Source organism: Oncorhynchus gorbuscha, unplaced genomic scaffold (assembly GCF_021184085.1).
Source record: "Oncorhynchus gorbuscha isolate QuinsamMale2020 ecotype Even-year unplaced genomic scaffold, OgorEven_v1.0 Un_scaffold_1932, whole genome shotgun sequence".
Taxonomy (NCBI): domain Eukaryota; kingdom Metazoa; phylum Chordata; class Actinopteri; order Salmoniformes; family Salmonidae; genus Oncorhynchus; species Oncorhynchus gorbuscha.
The window spans coordinates 47,501-62,038 of record NW_025746578.1 but is presented as its reverse complement, the minus strand read 5'-3'; the positions used below and the strand labels follow the sequence as shown (position 1 = coordinate 62,038).

General features: G+C 38.3%; 1 protein-coding gene across 1 annotated transcript in view; it reads right to left on the bottom strand.

The window, feature by feature from the left end:
* Positions 1 to 1,872: 1,872 nt before the first annotated feature.
* LOC124024581 (serine/threonine-protein kinase/endoribonuclease IRE1-like) overlaps positions 1,873 to 14,538 on the bottom strand; it is a 54,362-nt gene continuing 41,696 nt past the window's right edge. Inside the window, exons 19-24 of the mRNA XM_046338480.1 lie at positions 12,179 to 12,335; positions 11,929 to 12,056; positions 9,683 to 9,806; positions 7,429 to 7,496; positions 3,183 to 4,087; positions 1,873 to 2,064 (exon numbers count right to left, since the gene is read on the bottom strand). Of these exons, the coding sequence (XP_046194436.1) occupies positions 3,905 to 4,087; positions 7,429 to 7,496; positions 9,683 to 9,806; positions 11,929 to 12,056; positions 12,179 to 12,335 (660 nt within the window). The 3' untranslated portion in view covers positions 1,873 to 2,064; positions 3,183 to 3,904. The remainder of the gene's footprint in view (positions 2,065 to 3,182; positions 4,088 to 7,428; positions 7,497 to 9,682; positions 9,807 to 11,928; positions 12,057 to 12,178; positions 12,336 to 14,538) is intronic.

The window sequence follows — 14,538 nt, the reverse complement described above, 5'->3', positions numbered from 1 at the left end:
AGATAGTTATTGTCTGGTCTCATCAGATTCAGTAATTGTATCATCAGATTCTGATAGTTATTGTCTGGTCTCATCAGATTCAGATAGTTATTATATCAGGTCTGGTCTTCAGATAGTTATTGTCTGGTCTCATCAGATTCAGATAGTTATTATATCAGGTCTGGTCTCATCAGATTCAGATAGTTATTGTCTGGTCTCATCAGATTCAGATAGTTATTGTCTGGTCTCATCAGATTCAGATAGTTATTGTATCACGTCTGGTCTCATCAGATTCAGATAGTTATTATATCAGATTCTGATAGTTATTAAATCTCTCTCATCAGATTCAGTAATTGTATCATGTCTGAAGTGTTTTTCAGTCTTTTTATTCATTTATTCCATTGTTATTGTACAGATTTGTTTTTCAATCAATACAGGTGTGTCATTAATCCCGCAGTAGGGATTGTCTGTGGTTTATCTTATAGGGTTTAACCTACAGTGTCTTCTCAAAACATTAACACAATACCGGTCGGTTTAGTTTACTACATTCATGTTGATAAAGAACACAATACCGGTCGGATTAGTTCACTAAATTCATGTTGATTAAGAACACAATACCGGTCGGATTAGTTCACTACATGTTGATAAAGAACACAATACCGGTCGGTTTAGTTCACTACATTCATGTTGATTAAGAACACAATACCGGTCGGATTAGTTCACTACATGTTGATAAAGAACACAATACCGGTCGGTTTAGTTCACCACGAGATGTTCAAAACATTCATGTTGATAAAGAACACAATACCGGTCGGTTTAGTTCACCACATTCATGTTGATAAAGAACACAATACCGGTCGGTTTAGTTCACTAGATTCATGTTGATTAAGAACACAATACCGGTCAGATTAGTTCACCACAAGATGTTCAAAACATTCATGTTGATAAAGAACACAATACCGGTCGGTTTAGTTCACTACATTCATGTTGATAAAGAACACAATACCGGTCGGTTTAGTTCACAAGATGTTCAAAACATGTTTATTTATTTTTTTATTATTCCAAAAACCCAAAGTATAAAAGTTTTCCCTCAAAGGTCTGCATCTGTGTAGAAAACAGAGAGCAGTCTGGGATTAATCCATAAAGCATCATCTCATTCATAATTAAAGGAATATAGATTGTCAATGTGCTTTCACATTGGTACTGTATAAAACCACAACTGTATAAAACCACAACTGTATCAGTAACAAAAAGGCTTCATCTTCAAAATATCCTACCGGGTGTTTTCCCCCCCTCTATTCCCTTCATAGTGAGGAGCCCTACTATCCCCTTAGTGCACTACATAGAGAATAGGGCTTCAGATTTGACCCCTCGTTCCCCTTAGTGCACTACATAGAGAATAGGGCTTCAGATTTGACCCCTCGTTCCCCTTAGTGCACTACATAGAGAATAGGGCTTCAGATTTGACCCCTCGTTCCCCTTAGTGCACTACATAGAGAATAGGGCTTCAGATTTGACCCCTCGTTCCCCTTAGTGCACTACATAGAGAATAGGGCTTCAGATTTGACCCCTACTATCCCCTTAGTGCACTACATAGAGAATAGGGCTTCAGATTTGACCCCTACTATCCCCTTAGTGCACTACATAGAGAATAGGGCTTCAGACTATCCTATCAGAGCAGTGTATTAAACTATCCTATCAGACTACCCTATCAGAGCAGTGTATTAAACTATCCTATCAGAGCAGTGTATTAAACTATCCTATCAGAGCAGTGTATTAAACTATCCTATCAGAGCAGTGTATTAAACTACCCTATCAGAGCAGTGTATTAAACTATCCTATCAGACTATCCTATCAGAGCAGTGTATTAAACTACCCTATCAGAGCAGTGTATTAAACTATCCTATCAGACTATCCTATCAGAGCAGTGTATTAAACTATCCTATCAGAGCAGTGTATTAAACTACCCTATCAGAGCAGTGTATAAAACTATCCTATCAGAGCAGTGTATTAAACTATCCTATCAGACTATCCTATCGGAGCAGTGTATTAAACTATCCTATCAGAGCAGTGTATTAAACTACCCTATCAGACTATCCTATCAGAGCAGTGTATTAAACTATCCTATCAGAGCAGTGTATTAAACTACCCTATCAGACTATCCTATCAGAGCAGTGTATTAAACTATCCTATCAGAGCAGTGTATTAAACTATCCTATCAGACTATCCTATCAGAGCAGTGCATTAAACTATCCTATCAGAGCAGTGTATTAAACTATCCTATCAGACTATCCTATCAGAGCAGTGTATTAAACTATCCTATCAGAGCAGTGTATTAAACTACCCTATCAGACTATCCTATCAGAGCAGTGTATTAAACTATCCTATCAGAGCAGTGTATTAAACTATCCTATCAGACTATCCTATCAGAGCAGTGTATTAAACTACCCTATCAGAGCAGTGTATTAAACTATCCTATCAGAGCAGTGTATTAAACTACCCTATCAGACTATCCTATCAGAGCAGTGTATTAAACTATCCTATCAGACTATCCTATCAGAGCAGTGTATTAAACTATCCTATCAGAGCAGTGTATTAAACTACCCTATCAGAGCAGTGTATTAAACTATCCTATCAGACTATCCTATCAGAGCAGTGTATTAAACTACCCTATCAGAGCAGTGTATAAAACTATCCTATCAGAGCAGTGCATTAAACTATCCTATCAGAGCAGTGTATTAAACTATCCTATCAGAGCAGTGTATTAAACTATCCTATCAGAGCAGTGTATTAAACTACCCTATCAGAGCAGTGTATTAAACTATCCTATCAGAGCAGTGTATTAAACTACCCTATCAGACTATCCTATCAGAGCAGTGTATTAAACTATCCTATCAGAGCAGTGTATTAAACTATCCTATCAGAGCAGTGTATTAAACTATCCTATCAGAGCAGTGTATTAAACTACCCTATCAGACTACCCTATCAGAGCAGTGTATTAAACTATCCTATCAGACTACCCTATCAGAGCAGTGTATTAAACTACCCTATCAGAGCAGTGTATTAAACTATCCTATCAGACTATCCTATCAGAGCAGTGTATTAAACTATCCTATCAGAGCAGTGTATTAAACTACCCTATCAGAGCAGTGTATTAAACTATCCTATCAGACTATCCTACCAGAGCAGTGTATTAAACTAACCTATCAGAGCAGTGTATTAAACTATCCTATCAGAGCAGTGTATTAAACTATCCTATCAGAGCAGTGTATTAAACTACCCTATCAGACTATCCTATCAGAGCAGTGTATTAAACTATCCTATCAGAGCAGGTGAAAGTTAAAAACAGTTCATCTTGTAAGTTACGAGTAAAACATTTACAGCATTTAAAAAGCTTTTGTCTTGGAGTGTACCAGTCCGTCTCTGAATATTCATGAGGCAGTCATTCAACAGTCCATCTCTGAATATTCATGAGGCAGTCATTCAACAGTCCGTCTCTGAATATTCATGAGGCAGTCATTCAACAGTCTGTCTCAGAATATTCATGAGGCAGTCATTCAACAGTCTGTCTCTGAATATTCATGAGGCAGTTATTCAACAGTCCGTCTCTGAATATTCATGAGGCAGTCATACAACAGTCTGTCTCTGAATATTCATGAGGCAGTCATTCAACAGTCCGTCTCTGAATATTCATGAGGCAGTCATTCAACAGTCTGTCTCTAAATATTCATGAGGCAGTCATTCCGGCTCTACTACAAGAAGTGAATTTACACTTTGAAATTGGAGTCATTTAGCAGACACTCTTATCCACAGCAACGTACAGAAGCCAGTGTGGTTAGGTGCCTTGCTCAAGTGCACATTAGCAGATTTTCACTTTAGTCGGCTGGGGGATTTGAACCAGCGACCTATCCTGTGTGTGTGTGTGTTATTTAACAGTGGGGGGCAGGTAGTAGGGTTGGAAAAGTCTCTCGTGTGAACAGCTGCTGAGCGCTGTGTGTGTGTGTAGCAGTAACCGCGGGAACCGGGAGGTGAAGTAACTAACGAAGCCTTCAGGCACCTCCCCTAACGTCTCCTGGACCTCCGATGGCAACTCGTGGTAGTGGTGCTTCTACAGACACGGAAACACACAGAGAGAACAGGAGGGAGAGGGAGAGGGAGAGATGAAGACAGAGAGAGAGATGAAGACAGAGAGATAGATGAAGAGAGGGAGAGACAGGAAGAGAGAGAGATGAAGACAGGGAGAGCCAGGAAGAGAGAGAGAGAGAGAGACAGGAAGAGAGAGGGAGAGAGAGACAGGAAGAGAGGGAGAGACAGGGAGAGAGAGACAGGAAGAGAGGGAGAGACAGGAAGAGAGAGAGAGACAGGAAGAGAGAGAGACACAGGAAGAGAGAGGGAGAGAGAGACAGGAAGAGAGAGGGAGAGACAGGAAGAGAGAAGGAGAGACAGAGAGAGAGAGAGAGAGAGAGAGAGAGAGAGGGAAGAAAGGGAAAGATAGGAAGAGAGAGACAGGAAGGGAGAGAGAGGGGGAGAGACAGGAAGAGAAACAGGAAGTTCAACACTATCCTCCAACCATTTCAACATTTACCACCACTATAACACATTTTTGGCCTGAAAAAAAGCAGCATGTTTCCCTCATTCCTCATGTCTCCTGTGTGAACAGGTGTATACACGAAGCACATAAAACATTAAGAACACCTTCCTAATATTGAGTTGCCCACCCCCTCTAGCCCTTTTACCCTGAGAACAACCTCAATTCGCTGGGGCATGGACTCTATAAGGTGTTGAAAGCCAAAGTGACATCAATAAGGGATCATAGCTTTCACCTGGATTCACCTGGTCAGTCTGTGTCATGGAAATCATTCTTAATGTTTTGTATGTACTCAGTGTATACTATACTATACTATACTATACTATACTATACTATACTATATATAGCAGTATATATGTTTTGTATCTACTCAGTGTATACTATACTATACTATATATAACAGTATATATGTTTTGTATACTCAGTGTATACTAGACTATACTATATATAACAGTATATATATTTTGTATACTCAGTGTATACTATATATAACAGTATATATGTTTTATATTCTCAGTGTATACTATATATAACAGTATATATGTTTTATATTCTCAGTGTATACTATACTATACTATATATAGCAGTATATATGTTTTACATCTACTCAGTGTATACTAGACTATACTATATATAACAGTATATATGTTTTGTATCTACTCAGTGTATACTAGACTATACTATATATAACAGTATATATGTTTTGTATACTCAGTGTATACTATACTATACTATATATAACAGTATATATGTTTTGTATCTACTCAGTGTATACTAGACTATACTATATATAACAGTATATATGTTTTGTATACTCAGTGTATACTAGACTATACTATATATAACATTATATATGTTTTGTATACTCAGTGTATACTATATATAACAGTATATATGTTTTGTATCTACTCAGTGTATACTAGACTATACTATATATAACAGTATATATGTTTTGTATCTACTCAGTGTATACTAGACTATACTATATATAACAGTATATATGTTTTGTATACTCAGTGTATACTATACTATATATAGCAGTATATATGTTTTGTATCTACTCAGTGTATACTATACTATATATAACAGTATATATGTTTTATATACTCAGTGTATACTATACTATACTATATATAACAGTATATATGTTTTGTATCTACTCAGTGTATACTAGACTATACTATATATAACAGTATATATGTTTTGTATACTCAGTGTATACTAGACTATACTATATATAACATTATATATGTTTTGTATACTCAGTGTATACTATATATAACAGTATATATGTTTTGTATCTACTCAGTGTATACTAGACTATACTATATATAACAGTATATATGTTTTGTATACTCAGTGTATACTAGACTATACTATATATAACAGTATATATATTTTGTATACTCAGTGTATACTATATATAACAGTTTATGTTTTGTATCTACTCCGTGTATACTATACTATATATAACAGTATATATGTTTTGTATACTCAGTGTATACTAGACTATACTATATATAACAGTATATATGTTTTGTATACTCAGTGTATACTATATATAACAGTATATGTTTTGCATCTACTCAGTGTATACTATACTATATATAACAGTATATATGTTTTGTATACTCAGTGTATACTAGACTATACTATATATATAACAGTATATATGTTTTGTATTCTCAGTGTATACTATATATAACAGTATATATGTTTTGTATACTCAGTGTATACTATATATAACAGTATATATGTTTTGTATACTCAGTGTATACTATACTATATATAACAGTACATATGTTTTTATACTCAGTGTATACTATACTATATATAACAGTACATATGTTTTGTATACTCAGTGTATACTAGACTATACTATATATAACAGTATATATGTTTTGTATTCTCAGTGTATACTATATATAACAGTATATATGTTTTGTATACTCAGTGTATACTATATATAACAGTATATATGTTTTGTATCTACTCAGTGTATACTATACTATACTATATATAACAGTATATATGTTTTGTATCTACTCAGTGTATACTAGACTATACTATATATAACAGTACATATGTTTTGTATACTCAGTGTATACTATACTATATATAACAGTACATATGTTTTTTATACTCAGTGTATACTATACTATATATAACAGTATATATGTTTTGTATACTCAGTGTATACTATATATAACAGTATATGTTTTGCATCTACTCAGTGTATACTATACTATATATAACAGTACATATGTTTTTTATACTCAGTGTATACTATACTATATATAACAGTACATATGTTTTTTATACTCAGTGTATACTATACTATATATAACAGTATATATGTTTTGTATTCTCAGTGTATACTATATATAACAGTATATATGTTTTGTATACTCAGTGTATACTATATATAACAGTATATATGTTTTGTATACTCAGTGTATACTATACTATATATAACAGTACATATGTTTTTTATACTCAGTGTATACTATACTATATATAACAGTACATATGTTTTGTATACTCAGTGTATACTATACTATTATTATTATTATTATTATTACTATACAATATATAACAGTATTAAGGTTTTGTATACTCAGTGTATACTATATATAACAGTATATAGGTTTTGTATACTCAGTGTATACTATACTATACTATATATAATAGTATATCTTGTGCCTTATTTCTCATGGCTTGGAGCATATATATATATGACAGATATACCTTATTTCTCATGGCTTGGAGCATATATATATATATATATATATATATATATATATATATATATATATATATATATATATATATATATATATATATATATATGACAGATATACCTTATTTCTCATGGCTCGGAGCAGGTCTCTGACTGAGTTTCCTTTATACGTCCTGAACTTCCTCAGGTCTGGAGAGAAAACACAGAGAGAGAGTTACCTGTCTGAAGTGTTACCTGTCTGGTGTGTGTTACCTGTCTGGTGTGTTACCTGTCTGGTGTGTTACCTGTCTGGTGTGTTACCTGTCTGGTCTGTCTGGTGTGTTACCTGTCTGGTGTGTGTTACCTGTCTGGTGTGTTACCTGTCTGGTGTGTGTTACCTGTCTGGTGTGTGTTACCTGTCTGGTGTGTTACCTGTCTGGTGTGTGTTACCTGTCTGGTGTGTTACCTGTCTGGTGTGTGTTACCTGTCTGGTGTGTTACCTGTCTGGTGTGTTACCTGTCTGGTGTGTTACCTGTCTGATGTGTTACCTGTCAGGTCTGTCTGGTGTGTGTTACCTGTATGGTGTGTGTTACCTGTATGGTGTGTGTTACCTGTCTGATGTGTTACCTGTCAGGTCTGTCTGGTGTGTGTTACCTGTATGGTGTGTGTTACCTGTATGGTGTGTGTTACCTGTATGGTGTGTGTTACCTGTATGGTGTGTTACCTATCTGGTGTGTTACCTGTCAGGTTTGTCTGGTGTGTTACCTGTCTGGTGTGTTACCTGTCTGGTGTGTTACCTGTCTGGTGTGTTACCTGTCAGGTTTGTCTGGTGTGTTACCTGTCTGGTGTGTTACCTGTCTGGTGTGTTACCTGTCTGGTGTGTTACCTGTCTGGTGTGTGTTACCTGTCTGGTGTGTTACCTGTCTGGTGTGTGTTACCTGTCTGGTGTGTTACCTGTCTGGTGTGTTACCTGTCTGGTGTGTTACCTGTCTGATGTGTTACCTGTCAGGTCTGTCTGGTGTGTGTTACCTGTATGGTGTGTGTTACCTGTATGGTGTGTGTTACCTGTCTGATGTGTTACCTGTCAGGTCTGTCTGGTGTGTGTTACCTGTATGGTGTGTGTTACCTGTATGGTGTGTGTTACCTGTATGGTGTGTGTTACCTGTATGGTGTGTTACCTATCTGGTGTGTTACCTGTCAGGTTTGTCTGGTGTGTTACCTGTCTGGTGTGTTACCTGTCTGGTGTGTTACCTGTATGGTGTGTTACTTGTCAGGTTTGTCTGGTGTGTTACCTGTCTGGTGTGTTACCTGTCTGGTGTGTTACCTGTCTGGTGTGTTACCTGTCTGGTGTGTTACCTGTCAGGTCTGTCTGGTGTGTCACCTGTCTGGTGTGTTACCTGTCTGGTGTGTGTTACCTGTCTGGTGTGTGTTACCTGTATGGTGTGTGTTACCTGTAGTGTGTGTGTTACCTGTCTGATGTGTTCCCTGTCTGGTGTGTTACCTGTCTGGTATGTTACCTGTCTGGTGTGTTACCTCTCTGGTGTGTTACCTGTCTGAAGTGTTACCTGTCTGGTGTGTTACCTGTCTGGTATGTTACCTGTCTGGTGTGTGTTACACCTGTCTGATGTGTGTTACCTGTCTGATGTGTGTTACCTGTCTGATGTGTGTTACCTGTCTGGTGTGTTACCTGTCTGGTGTGTTACCTGTCAGGTCTGTCTGGTGTGTTACCTGTCTGGTGTGTGTTACCTGTCTGGTGTGTGTTACCTGTATGGTGTGTGTTACCTGTCTGATGTGTTCCCTGTCTGGTGTGTTACCTGTCTGGTATGTTACCTGTCTGGTGTGTTACCTCTCTGGTGTGTTACCTGTCTGAAGTGTTACCTGTCTGTTGTGTTACCTGTCTGGTATGTTACCTGTCTGGTGTGTGTTACACCTGTCTGATGTGTGTTACCTGTCTGATGTGTGGTACCTGTCTGGTGTGTTACCTGTCTGATGTGTGTTACCTGTCTGGTGTGTTACCTGTCTGGTGTGTTACCTGTCTGGTGTGTGTTACCTGTCTGGTGTTACCTGTCTGGTGTGTTACCTGTCTGGTGTGTTACCTGTCTGGTGTGTTACCTGTCTGGTGTGTGTTACCTGTCTGGTGTGTGTTACCTGTCTGGTGTGTGTTACCTGTCTGGTGTGTGTTACCTGTCTGGTGTGTTACCTGTCTGGTGTGTCACCTGACTGGTGTGTGTTACCTGTCTGGTGTGTGTTACCTGTCTGGTGTGTTACCTGTCTGGTGTGTTACCTGTATGGTGTGTTACCTGTCTGGTGTGTTACCTGTCTGGTGTGTTACCTGTCAGGTGTGTTACCTGTCAGGTGTGTTACCTGTCTGGTGTGTTACCTGTCTGGTGTGTTACCTGTCTGCAGAGGAACAGAGATGTGCATTCTCCAGTTGGTTCGTACTACAGCTCTGCCAGCCGTCTCCAGCCTCACCACCATGGTGCTGTCTGTAGGTTCCTTCTCTATACGGTCACTCACATCCTAACAAATCACATTTCAAATCAAATGTATTTAAAGTGCTGTACGGAAACCCAGCCTAAAACCCCAAACAATACAGGTGTAGAAGCACAGTGGCTCGGAAAACCTACGAACTAAAACTACAGTCAAATATCAACATACTAGCCTGATCTATGATGAGGAGTCATCTCATGCTCAATCACACGTTTGTCCCTCCAACAGTTAGTTTTAGGAGAGCTGTGATTATCAGCTGTTGTCAAACGCACAAGGACATGAAGAGAAGACCCTCTAAGATCCTCTATTCTCTATCTAGATTATCAACGGTTAGTTCTAGAAGACCCTCTAAGATCCTCTATTCTCTATCTAGATTCTCAACGGTTAGTTCTAGAAGACCCTCTAAGATCCTCTATTCTCTATCTAGATTCTCAACGGTTAGTTCTAGAAGACCCTCTAAGATCCTCTATCTAGATTCTCAACGGTTAGTTCTAGAAGACCCTCTAAGATCCTCTATTCTCTATCTAGATTCTCAACGGTTAGTTCTAGAAGACCCTCTAAGATCCTCTATTCTCTATCTAGATTCTCAACGGTTAGTTCTAGAAGACCCTCTAAGATCCTCTATTCTCTATCTAGATTCTCAACGGTTAGTTCTAGAAGACCCTCTAAGATCCTCTATTCTCTATCTAGATTCTCAACGGTTAGTTCTAGAAGACCCTCTAAGATTCTCTATCTAGATTCTCAACAGTTAGTTCTAGAAGACTCTCTATCTAGATTCTCAACGGTTAGTTCTAGAAGACCCTCTAAGATCCTCTATTCTCTATCTAGATTCTCAACGGTTAGTTCTAGAAGACCCTCTAAGATCCTCTATTCTCTATCTAGATTATCAACGGTTAGTTCTAGAAGACCCTCTAAGATCCTCTATTCTCTATCTAGATTCTGAACGGTTAGTACTAGAAGACTCTCTATCTAGATTCTCAACGGTTAGTTCTAGAAGACTCTCTAAGATTCCCTATTCTCTATCTAGATTATCAACGGTTAGTTCTAGAAGACCCTCTAAGATCCTCTATTCTCTATCTAGATTCTGAACGGTTAGTTCTAGAAGACTCTCTAAGATTCCATATTCTCTATCTAGATTCTCAACTGTTAGTTCTAGAAGACTCTATCTAGATTCTCAACGGTTAGTTCTAGAAGACCCTCTAAGATCCTCTATTCTCTATCTAGATTCTCAACGGATAGTTCTAGAAGACCCTCTAAGATCCTCTATTCTCTATCTAGATTCTCAACGGTTAGTTCTAGAAGACCCTCTAAGATCTTCTATTCTCTATCTAGATTCTCAACGGTTAGTTCTAGAAGACTCTCTAAGATTCCCTATTCTCAACGTTTAGTTCTAGAAGACTCTCTATCTAGATTCTCAACGTTTAGTACTAGAAGACTCTCTAAGATTCTCTATCTAGATTCTGAACGGTTAGTTCTAGAAGACTCTCTAAGATTCCCTATTCTCTATCTAGATTCTCAACGTTTAATTCTAGAAGACTCTAAGATTATCTAGATTCTCAACGTTTAGTTCTAGAAGACTATCTAGATTCTCAACGGTTAGTTCTAGAAGACTCTCAACGGTTAGTTCTAGAAGACCCTCTAAGATTCTCTATCTAGATTCTCAACGGTTAGTTCTAGAAGACCCTCTAAGATTCTCTATCTAGATTCTCAACAGTTAGTTCTAGAAGACTCTCTATCTAGATTCTCAACGGTTAGTTCTAGAAGACCCTCTAAGATCCTCTATTCTCTATCTAGATTCTCAACGGTTAGTTCTAGAATACTTTCTTCCTCTATTGTGTGTAGCAGAATCTACGAGATGAAGATGGTAGAGGGGTAGAGAGGTAGAGGGGTAGGGAGGTAGAGGGGTAGGGAAGTAGAGGGGTAGAGGTAGAGGGGTAGGGAAGTAGAGGGGTAGAGGGGTAGGGAAGTAGAGGGGTAGAGAGGTAGAGGGGTAGAGGTAGCGGGGTAGAGGTAGAGGGGTAGGGAAGTAGAGGGGTAGAGGTAGAGGGGTAGGGAGGTAGAGGGGTAGAGGGGTAGAGAGGTAGAGGGGTAGAGAGGTAGAGGGGTAGAGGTAGCGGGGTAGGGAGGTAGAGGGGTAGAGGTAGAGGGGTACCTGGAAGAACTGAAGTTGCTTATCAGGGCTCCAGAAGAACGGATGTTTAAGAATAGATGAAGTGGAGGGGCGGGACTCTGGATCGCTGTTGATCATTCGCTCTATCAGGTCCCGCGCTATGACGTCATCTGACGGACACACACCACAGCCAATTAGAGCACAGCTCTCAATCAGAATCACAGAATCTCAAGAGTCTCTTAAACGACAGACGACACACACCACAGCCAATCAGAGCACAGCTCTCACCCACCATGCACGTGTTCCAGGAAGTGTGTGAGGAAGTACTCCCCGGTCAGGATGTTAGCTTGGCGTCGTAGCGTGTCACCAAACGGGTGCTGCCCCCTACTGACCACGTAGTAGAACACACAGCCTGCCGAGAACACGTCCACTGCCTGGTCACAACGGGTCTAGAGAGAGACACAGCATTATTATAGTTAGAACACTGTAGAACACAGGAAGTAGTATTATAGTAGTAGTAGAACACACTAGAGAGAGACACAACATTATTATAGTTAGAACACTGTAGAACACAGGAAGTAGTATTATAGTAGTAGTAGAACACACTAGAGAGAGACACAACATTATTATAGTTAGAACACTGTAGAACACAGGAAGTAGTATTATAGTAGTAGTAGAACACGTCCACCGCCTGGTCACCACGGGTCTAGAGAGAGACACAACATTATTATAGTTAGAACACTGTAGAACACAGGAAGTAGTATTATAGTAGTAGTAGAACACACTAGAGAGAGACACAACATTATTATAGTTAGAACACTGTAGAACACAGGAAGTAGTATTATAGTAGTAGTAGAACACACTAGAGAGAGACACAACATTATTATAGTTAGAACACTGTAGAACACAGGAAGTAGTATTATAGTAGTAGTAGAACACGTCCACTGCCTGGTCACAACGGGTCTAGAGAGAGACACAACATTATTATAGTTAGAACACTGTAGAACACAGGAAGTAGTATTATAGTAGTAGTAGAACACACTAGAGAGAGACACAACATTATTATAGTTAGAACACTGTAGAACACAGGAAGTAGTATTATAGTAGTAGTAGAACACACTAGAGAGAGACACATCATTATTATAGTTAGAACACTGTAGAACACAGGAAGTAGTATTATAGTAGTAGTAGAACACACTAGAGAGAGACACAACATTATTATAGTTAGAACACTGTAGAACACAGGAAGTAGTATTATAGTAGTAGTAGAACACGTCCACCACCTGGTCACAATGGGTCTAGAGAGAGACACAACATTATTATAGTTAGAACACTGTAGAACACAGGAAGTAGTATTATAGTAGTAGTAGAACACTGTAGAACACAGGAAGTAGTATTATAGTAGTAGTAGAACACTGCAGAGAGAGGAGTAGTATTAAAGTAGTAGTAGAACACAGAGAGAGAGGAGTACTATTATAGTAGTAGTAGAACACACTAGAGAGAGTAGTATTATAGTAGTAGTAGAACACACTAGAGAGAGGAGTAGTATTATAGTAGTAGTAGAACACACTAGAGAGAGGAAGTAGTATTATAACACACTAGAGAGAGGAAGTAGTATTATAGTAGTAGTAGAACACACTAGAGAGAGGAAGTAGTATTATAGTCGTAGTAGAACACACTAGAGAGGAGTAGTATTATAGTCGTAGTAGAACACACTAGAGAAAGGAAGTAGTAGTATAGTAGTAGTAGAACACACTAGAGAGAGGAGTAGTATTATAGTAGTAGAACCCACTAGAGAGAGGAAGTAGTATTATAGTAGTAGTAGAACACACTAGAGAGAGGAGTAGTATTATAGTAGTAGTAGAACACACTAGAGAGAGAGGAGTAGTATTATAGTAGTAGTAGAACACACTAGAGAGAGGAAGTAGTATTATAGTAGTAGTAGAACACACTAGAGAGAGGAGTAGTATTATAGTAGTAGTAGAACACACTAGAGAGAGAGGAGTAGTATTATAGTAGTAGTAGAACACACTAGAGGGAGGAGTAGTATTATAGTAGTAGTAGAACACACTACAGAGAGGATTAGTATTATAGTAGTAGTAGAACACACTAGAGAGAGGAAGTAGTATTATAGTTGTAGTAGAACACACTAGAGAGGAGTAGTATTATAGTCGTAGTAGAACACACTAGAGAAAGGAAGTAGTATTATAGTAGTAGTAGAACACACTAGAGAGAGGAGTAGTATTATAGTAGTAGAACCCACTAGAGAGAGGTCCTTCCGTGGTCCTTCTGTAGCTCAGTTGGTAGAGCATGGCGCTTGTAACGCCAGGGTAGTGGGTTCGATTCCCGGGACCACCCATACGTAGAATGTATGCACACATGACTGTAAGTCGCTTTGGATAAAAGCGTCTGCTAAATGGCATATTATAGAGGAAGTAGTATTATAGTAGTAGTAGAACACACTAGAGAGAGGAGTAGTATTATAGTAGTAGTAGAACACACTAGAGAGAGGAGTAGTATTATAGTAGTAGTAGAACACACTAGAGAAAGGAAGTAGTATTATAGTCGTAGTAGAACACACTAGAGTGAGGAGTAGTATTATAGTAGTAGAACACACTAGAGAGAGGAGTAGTATTATAGTCGTAGAAGAAC